This window comes from Gracilinanus agilis, chromosome 4 (assembly GCF_016433145.1).
Source record: "Gracilinanus agilis isolate LMUSP501 chromosome 4, AgileGrace, whole genome shotgun sequence".
In the NCBI taxonomy this organism is placed as follows: domain Eukaryota; kingdom Metazoa; phylum Chordata; class Mammalia; order Didelphimorphia; family Didelphidae; genus Gracilinanus; species Gracilinanus agilis.
Genome location: NC_058133.1, coordinates 193,754,080 through 193,763,129, shown reverse-complemented (window position 1 = coordinate 193,763,129; position 9,050 = coordinate 193,754,080). Strand labels below are relative to the sequence as shown.

The window sequence follows — 9,050 nt, the reverse complement described above, 5'->3', positions numbered from 1 at the left end:
CCCCACCCCCATTATCCACCCTGCTGGACTCCATCAATAATGCAGTTTCCAGTTCTGGGGATCCAGCAGGGGGCCCCCAGCCTGAGCACCCCTCCCGCTCTCTACCCCACCTCCTTCCAGCCCCAAAGAGGAGAGAGTTCTCTTCTCATTGGTCACCTTTCTAAACACCCTCTCTGAACTACCTAGGTGCCAGTCCTAAGCCCAGGACGCTGGCATTCCACCCCGAAGCCAGAGCCTGAGGGAGTGGGCAGGAGGGACCTGCAGCCCGACACACTCCCACCCGCCCCCACCCCCACTCACTCACTCACTCATTCACTCACTCACTCCACACAGAGATAGAGACAGGGAAGCAGAGAGAGAAGCAGAGAGACTGAGAGACCCAGAGAGAGACAGAGAGTGAGAAGAGAAGAAAAAAAGCCTGCAAAGCCTCGTTCCCCATGGCTCAGTACTGTATTTTTATCTGTGCGTGAACAGTCCTCCTCCACACGTTGCCTGCCTGTCACCGCACCCTCTGAGGGGAAGGGGAGGGGAGAGAAGGGGAGGATATAGGGGAAGGAAAAGGAGGGAGGCGAGCGGGGGAGCAGAGCCCCAGGAGGAGGAGAGCGGCTCGGGACCCACAGGCTCCTCGGGTTCCCCGGACCGCAGAGGCAATAGAAGGACCACCCCGCCCCCCTCAACCTCCCGCTTCCCACCATGGATCCCAAAGACCGAAAGAAGATCCAGTTCTCCGTGCCCGCGCCCCCGAGCCAACTTGACCCTCGTCAGGTGGAGATGGTAAGCAGAGAAGAGGGCACCGTAGACTCTGTGTGTGTGTGTGTGTGTGTGTGTGTGTGTGTGTGTGTGTGTGTGTGTGTGCCGCTGGATGACACTGTGGGCATCCTGGGCTAACTCTAGCCCTTTCTCTCTGGCCCCGGGAAGCACCCACTTCCCTTCTAACATTCTATTTGACTTTCTCGTCCCCCTCCCACCTGTCCTGCCCACCAAATGCCAGACTGGATTCCTGCCTGCTAGAGGGGGAGGGGTGGGGGCTGGGGGCCAGGAGCCAGGGGTGAAGATGGATGGGCCAGGAAGCAAGCAGGGTGGGATGGGGATGGGTTCGCGCTACCCAGGGGAACGTTAACATTGGGATGGAGGGAGGGAACTGAAGCTTTCAAAGTTAGCTAGAGAGTTGGTCAACTTTTTCTCGGGGCACCCTTTCTCTCCCTCTCCTGTCCCCTAGCTTTTTCTGCGAGAACCCTGGGCAGCCGGGCAGCCAAGGGTGCTGAGCGCTTGTGGGTCAAACCCATGAATGTATCACCGAGGGAACTTTCCGACCTCCTCTAATCCCCTCCACCACACATACACTGTCCCCATTCCTTCCCCACAGCGGTGCTCCCTCCTATCTGAGAGCTGCCCATCTTAAAGGACATTAGCAAAGCTGCGTTCCTTTCCCGAGGGACTCCACCACTGACCCCATTATTCCTGCCCCCTAAAGAACCACTTCTTGCTTTCTCTCTCTCTGAGTACCTTGTCCCTCTCTAGCTTACCGACACTTCTTCATCCTGGCCCCATTCACGTCCTTTGGGGCTGAGGTCCCAGACTTCCCTGGGATCCTTAGAGTCCCCCTTGTGAGGCTTTGGGAAATAGTCTCCCAACCCCCGCCCCCATCCAATCTCTTCCCTTCCTCTACTTGCAACGGGGCTGGGACCCTGACTAGAGAACAGCCAGATCTCCTGTCCCAGGACCCTTCCTCCAAATCATTTCAAAATGTTTGTTGAACACCCACCCCCAGCTCTAGAGAAAAATAGCTCAGCATTCCCGAGACTCTGTTCCTGGGGTTTAACACTCCCCCAAAGGGTTGCTGGCACCATGGGGGTGGATTGTGGGGGTCTGGTCTCTTTTTGACCGGTCAAGAATGGCAGATGTTATCACCTCCTGCTGAAATATAGCTGATCCTGAAGAAGAGCAAAGAAAGTGGGAGCTCTAAGGGAACCATGAAATGGGTTGGAGGAGAGGACAAGGGACAATAATAACAGCAATTATCCCTTATATTTGTGTATCAATCTACAGTCTAAAATGCATGTTCACATACATGGTCTCATTTTAGAGGGTGGGGGCCAAGGGGCCCTTGGATCTAAGCAGAACTTTATTTTTTTTCTGGTTAAGGGTCGGGGTGGGGGAAGGGTTGGTAATCTGGCATGGGGGAGATAATTGTTGGATCTTAACTCTCACCTGGTTCTCTTTGTGAATTTCCCTGGAGTCCATAGAAGGGACCTAATTAATTGACGCCTCCACTTTTGGATCTCAGGCACTGGAAGCAGCCAGGACTAAAATCACTGCCTTCTTGGCATGGCACAGGCCCCCTGGGGGGTGCCTTTCACTTTCAGCCCCCTTAGGGAGGCAGGCCTATTCAACCAGAGGGGGCCTACATCAGAGTTAAGTCCTGTTGAGGGACCCCTGGATAGAGAGAGACCTCCCTCCCACAGGAGGTTTCCCACCCCCAGAGAGACTGCATAGCAGAGAATTAGACCCAGAGAAACCATACAGTGGAGTGAGTAGCAGACCCCTTTATGAGAGACATCCTACAGAACATATAGGGCATAAATCTCTTCCACCTGGGAATCAGTATAATGCTAGACAGAGATGCTTCCAGTGCTTGTAGTGCCCATCTCCTCCACCTCATCTCTGAAGGTGGATTAGGTTTCCCCTAGAGCCCTCGAACTGACCTACAGGAGGGCAGTGCCAAGTGGAACATGAGGGCATCTTCCCCTGAATAGCACAGCCCTGGCAACTGAAGCCAGACTCAGGTGTGCTTCCCCTATGACTTCCTCAAAGACTCTGAGGAAACATTCCATTTCTCCTGGTCTGTAATTCAAGACTGAGGGAGGAGATGCCTCCATAGATGGCTACTCAGAATTGACCTCTAGGGAACACAGAGTCCCATCTCCTGGTATATATAAGGGTCAAGTCAGATTGTCTATAGCACTCACTATTCTGGCCCTATTTTCTTTCTATTTCTGCAGATCCGACGCCGGAGACCAACCCCGGCCATGCTGTTCCGTGTTTCAGAGCACTCTTCTCCAGGTGAGGTCCCTCCAGACAGAGATGGGGTTCAGGCACTTAGTATTGCCCTGTATCTCAGCTGATCTTATAGGTCTCCATCCTGCTGTTACTCCTAATCATTACCATCTACTCTACTTTCTTAGACCCTTCTGTCCTTGGGTTCACATCACTTATCCCCTTCTTTATTAGTTAGTCCACTTGCCCCATCCCCTTGGGCTCCCATTTTTTTTCAAACCTTACCTTCAGGGGGCAGCTGGGTGGCTCAGTAGATTGAGAGCCAGGCCAAGAGATGGGAGGTCCTGGGTTCAAATCTGGCTTCAGACACTTCCTAGCTGTGTAACCCTGGGCAAGTCACTATACCCCCATTGCCAAGCTCTTATCGATCTTCTGCCTTAGAACCAATACACAGTATTGATTCTAAGATGGAAGGTAAGAGTTTTAAAAAAATTAGTAAATCTATCCAGCTCCTTCTTCAGGAGCCCAGGAAAATGTCCTGGTAGTAGGAAGCTAGAGAGTTGGATTCTGGATCTCTGAGGCCTCACTGTCAACCCTAGTCCACTAGGGGTAGGAGGGGTCCCAAACTGGTTCCCTTAATCACTACCTTGAAGGACTACAATTTGAGGAAAATAAAGCTGATTCCACTGTCTTTTGTTTTTGTTTTTCCCCCTCGATGATGGTCTGGTTCCAGAGGAAGAAGCTTCCCCTTATCAGGTAAGAGTTTCTCAGATAAGCAGAAACAGATGGGGTCACCTAGATCAATTCAACCAATCTGATTTAATTCAACAAACATTTATTGAATATACATCATGTACAAAGAATTGTGTCCTTTTGGGGGTCACCCTCTTAGCAAAGTGGCTGAGCTGTTAACTCAGAAAATAAATTTGCATATGAATTTCCATTTAATTTGCAAGTTATTCATATCTTGCCCTTGACCCATAGATAGGCAGACTAGAAAGGGACCTTAGAGATCACAAAGTCCAGGGGTTCTTAGTCTGGATTCTAGAGCCGATGATAGAGTTCAGGGGGTCTGTGAAATTGGGTGGGAAAAAGGCACATCTTTATTTTCCCTAACTTAAATTCAATATTTCTTTCAATTATGATTTTTTTAATGATTATTCCTAGAAGGGGTCCATAGGCTTCATCAGATTGCCAAAGGGATCCATGACACAAAAAATCAGTTAAGAACCCCTGATGTATTACAGCACCCTCATTTTTACAAGGGAGGAAGTAGACCCAGAGAATGGAAGTAAGGTTCAAAGCTCTCACAGTTCTAACCTCTCAGTTCTTACTCTACTTCTTATATACCGAACAGGATCTGGTTCAGGACATAGGGTGGGGCCTTCAGGGAGCTGGAGGCAGTGCCAAGTGGCAAGTACCTTACTGGGTCACACTGCTCCCTCTTAAGTATCTCTGCTCTACTCTACTATCAATTTCTCCCTCTTCTAAAGACATGAGGGACCAAGGTGGGCAACTCCATGAGTCACCCTCAGAGGCTGGCATAACCACTATACAAGCAAGGGTATCAGAGACATTTGCTTGGCTTCCTCTTGGCATCCAGGCAGGGATGCAGGGTACTATGAGACCAAGAAGGAAAGAATACCTGGGAAAAAAGATAGGGTGGGCATGAGGAAGGGAGCCAAGTGAGAGTAAAGGGCAGGGTAGAATAAATAATTTTGCTCTGTTAACCCCAAGCTTTCCTTCTGGCAGAGATCCTCTGGCGAGGGGCACCACCTCAAGACCAAGAGACCCAACCCCTGTGCCTACACTCCCCCTTCTCTGAAAGGTACTACTTATTCCTCTTTCTGTTCCTTGCCTCCTTTCTTTCAAAGAGGTGGGGGTGGGAGGAAGCCAAACTCGGGCTGTTTTACCAAAACAAAAATGAACTAGTCCATGACTTCAAGGAGCTTACTTTTTATCCAGGAGATATATAATGTAATGTAGATAGATACAGAGTATATTAAAAAATAATAATTGCAAGGAGTGATACTAACAATTGGAGAATCAGAAAAGCCCTCCTAGGAATGACACTTGAAACTGGGCCTTGAAGAAAGCTAAGATTTCCAAGAGGCACAGGGGAGGAGAGAAAGTATTGTAGCCATAGAGAATGGCCTAGGCAAAGACATAGGAGTGGAATATGAAATATTCTGTCCTGTTCAGTCATTTCAGTTGTGTCTGTCTCTTCATTACCCCATTTGGGGTTTTCTTGGCAGAAATCCTGGAGTGGTTTTCCATTTCCATCTCCAGATCATTGCACTGATGAGGAAAGCGAGGCAAACAGCCTTACCCAGGGTCCTAAAGCTAGTATGTGTCTGAAGCCAGATTTGAACTTAGATCTTCCTGGCTCCAAGGCTCATGCCGATATTCACTGTGCCACCTAGATTTGAAATATCCTCTAATGAGGAACTGCAAATAGGGCAGACTGGTTGGAACTAAGAGTGCCTGAAGGGAGAACTTCAGCTCAGAGAGATAGGACAGAAATGTGCTGATTTATCTTGCTTGACCATACTATTTGTTATAAGGGAGAACTCTACTAGGGTGGAGGGGGGAAATCAGTAGGAAGAAACAGTGATAGGGGAAAAAAGCATTAATAAAATATTAAAAATTAAACTTTAAAAAAAAAGACAGTCTAGAACTCAATTCCAAAGGGCTTTACCTGGCAAACAGGAGAGTTGATATTTTATCCTAGAGGTAATAGGGAGCAACTAGTTGCTTCTTGAGTCAGGCTCAAGATATAGTCGGAGCAGTGATTTAGACATATCGATTTGCTAACTGTTTAGAAGATGGACTGGAGAGGGTGAAAGCAGGATTCAGGGAGACCTTTAATGAAGACATCTCTGAAATGAGTTTTCTCCCACAACTCCCATCTTTCCTCATGTAATTTAGCTTTGCAGATTAGCTTGAAAAGATTCAATCTTTGCGCCTTAAAAAACAAACAAACAAGGTGGCAAAACCTAAAGAAACGTCTATGGGTCTTAAATAATAAAACAAAAATTCATATTTATATAGGATCTCACAGTTTACCCAGCACTTTTGTGGCTTCTCTAAAGAAGCTGTGTGACATAGAGAGAAAGGCACTGAATTTGGAATCAAAAGACCTGGGTTTGAACACTGTCTTTTTGGCATCCTACCTGACATGAGAATTTCAAGATCTGGTTTTGCCGGTCACTAAGAGTATATGATCTTGGGCGTCACTTCTCTTCCTCCCTCTTTAGTTTTAATGTTTTTGTTCAAGTTTCAGTTATGTCCAAGCCTTTGTGACCCTATTTGGGGTTTTCTTGGCAAAGAAATAGGAGTGGTTTGCCATTTCCTTCTCTAGCTCAGAATAGGAACTTAGACAAACAAGGTTAAGTGACTTGGCCAGGGTCTCACAGCTAGTAAATGTCAGATTTAAACTCAGGAAAATAAGTCTTCCTGACTTTGGACCCAACAGTCTATCCACTTTACCACCTAGCCACCTCCCATCCAGAGTTACCTCCTCCATAAAATTAACAGGGGGTGGAGAATTGTCCACATTTTCTAAAAAAAAAAAAATTTTTTTCCTGTTATAAGTCTTATTGACCAAATTTAAGAAATGGATCGACTCTTGACCCACTTTGTATATTCAACCAGCTGTCCTAATCTTCACAGATTGGGACGGGGGGAATGACAGATCCTCCTTCCTTCTTGCTTCCTCTGTGAGAGGACTAATCCCCACAATACCAGTATCTTCCCTATTCCCCTTTCCATGCCTACACAGATGGAATCAATCTCTGTTTTTCTGTGTTAAACATTTCCCAAAGAGTTATACATATAAACGTTAGATCTCTATATCTATGTATATATCTATAGCTATATCTATCTATAGATGGGAGGGGGATGTTTCCTAGCCTTCATCTCTTGGTCTTTTTCTCCAGCTCCTTCCCTTCAGAGTATAATTTGGGACTAAGTACTTAAAGGTCCTTCCTCCCTCTCAACTCCTGCCTGGGGCTCTTCCTGAACCCCTCCTCCTGTCTTTCTCCCTCCTCTTGCCCAGGCCAGAGTGTAATGAGAGCTCCTGCGGTGGGGGTGGCTTTAGTGGCTTGCCAGCCAAGGTCAACAGGTGCTTCCAGGTTGGGAGTAGAAAGAGGAAGGAGATGGGACTATAGCCTGTTAGTCATAAGTAACTGATTGGCTCCCATTGCCAGGCCTCTGGGTCACCCCTTTTCTCATATCTTAGCTCTCTACATTCCTACCTAAAGAAGAGGAAAGGACATTGAGGTTTCTCCCAGAACAAGAGAGCCAGATCCAAATGGAATTAGAGCAAGAGATAAGGATGCTCATGAGGAAGGGCTGCCTGGCCACTAGAGTCAGAGGAGGTCCTGAACAGGGAAATTCGAAAAACCAGAGTGTTTTTCTTGCCCAGAAAGAATAGGAAAAAAATCCAGTCCCTACCACACTCACAGCAGGCTTAAGAGAGAGGCTCCTGGAGACCAAGGGAAGGAGATGACCTCAAGAGGGCCTGGAAGGGTACTCTGTGATTCAATGAGCCTTTTGGTCCAGCCCTACCCCCTCTCCACTTTCTCTTAGGTAAAGGCATCTGACTTGGCAGGGCCTGCCAGGGGAGGAGGGGTAAAGGCAGCCTTGTTCCTCTCAGTGGGGACTCGGTAGCCCAGGGAATGTTCCACTCCTGGGGTCAGGAGACCAGGACATTCCAGGTGTGTTAGGCTGAGGGGCAGCAGCTAGCTGGGTAAGGGGGTGGTACAGGAAAAGGATTTGGGGAGGGGAAGCCCTGAGTTAAAGAGAAACATGGAGAGGAGGACCCAGTTGGATCAGGCAGGGGTAGAGAAGACCAAGAGGCAAAGAAAGCCGAATTCTAGCACGAACACAGGGTGTTCACTCATCTCAGGAGCTCTCCCCAGCCTCCACTCCCCACGACTCACACACACCTATTGTTGTTACAAGCTCTGCTCACAGCTCACGAGCTGTGATTCCTCCCCCGATCCATCACTGAGTCCCTCATTTGGGGGGGGGGCGGGAATGCCTCAGCCTCTGCCTCCTCTTGCCCTAGACCCCTTTCCTCTGGGCTGGCTGCTCACCATTTGTCATCTTTTCCTCTGAATCAGAATATGCCTCTTCCTTGACTAATTTCTCTGCCCATCTCAATTTCTAAAATTTCTCGACCCTTCCTCAAAGACTTTGCTAAGCTGTCCCACTGCCTCCTCGACCCCAGCTTCCCTGGACCAATTTGTCCCTTCCCTTATTTCTATTCCCACACTCATACAGTGACAAAGGACAGGTCTCTGCCCCTCTCTGAACCTCTATGATTTTCCACTTTGGATGAAGGGGTGGGGAAAGCATGAAGAACATATAGGATGCTAAGTGCTTTGAGATCTTCGGTTATTGGGAGGATCAGATGAGATAAGGTATTGATGTATGTCTAAGCAATTTGCAAACTTCAAATGCTATGTTGATGTTAACTATTATCATAATTTTTTATTTATCCTCTAGGCCAATGGCTGGTGTCCTCTAGAAAGTGAGGGGTGAGAAATTGGAGGGCCCTGGAGAAAGAGAGAACCTCAAAGGAGGGAGGCGCTGAGGGAAAAGCGTTGAGGCTGAGGGGGTGCCATGATAAAGGGGAGGTTTTTGAGGGGGACAGGGAAAAGGGAGGGGGTAAAGAGAATATAAAGAAGAAGAAGACGGGGGCAGCTGGGTAACTCAGTGGATTGAGAGCCAGGCCTAGAGACGGGAGGTCCTAGGTTCAAATCCAGCCTCAGACACTTCCCAGCTGTGTGACCCTGGGCAAGTCACTTGACCCCCATTGCCTACCCTTACCACTCTTCCACCTATAAGTCAATACACAGAAGTTAAGGGTTTAAAAATAAAAAAAAATTAAAAAAAAAAAAAGAAGAAGAAGAGAGGGACACATTTGGAGAGAGAGAAGAGGGTTGGTCTGAGCTCTTGAGTCCTTAAGGGGCTCAAGGAGAGCAAGGACACAGAGGTCCTAGGTTTTAAGTTGATACAAGCCTCTGGAGCGAGAGACTAAGGACAAG

At 48.0% G+C, this 9,050-nt stretch overlaps 1 protein-coding gene across 1 annotated transcript in view; it reads left to right on the top strand.

Annotated features, from left to right (window-relative positions):
* The first annotated feature begins 693 nt into the window (after nucleotides 1–693).
* Nucleotides 694–9,050, top strand: part of PPP1R1B (protein phosphatase 1 regulatory inhibitor subunit 1B) — a 15,998-nt gene continuing 7,641 nt past the window's right edge. Inside the window, exons 1-4 of the mRNA XM_044674342.1 lie at nucleotides 694–774; nucleotides 3,003–3,063; nucleotides 3,731–3,753; nucleotides 4,750–4,825. Coding sequence (XP_044530277.1) covers nucleotides 694–774; nucleotides 3,003–3,063; nucleotides 3,731–3,753; nucleotides 4,750–4,825 — 241 coding nt within the window. The remainder of the gene's footprint in view (nucleotides 775–3,002; nucleotides 3,064–3,730; nucleotides 3,754–4,749; nucleotides 4,826–9,050) is intronic.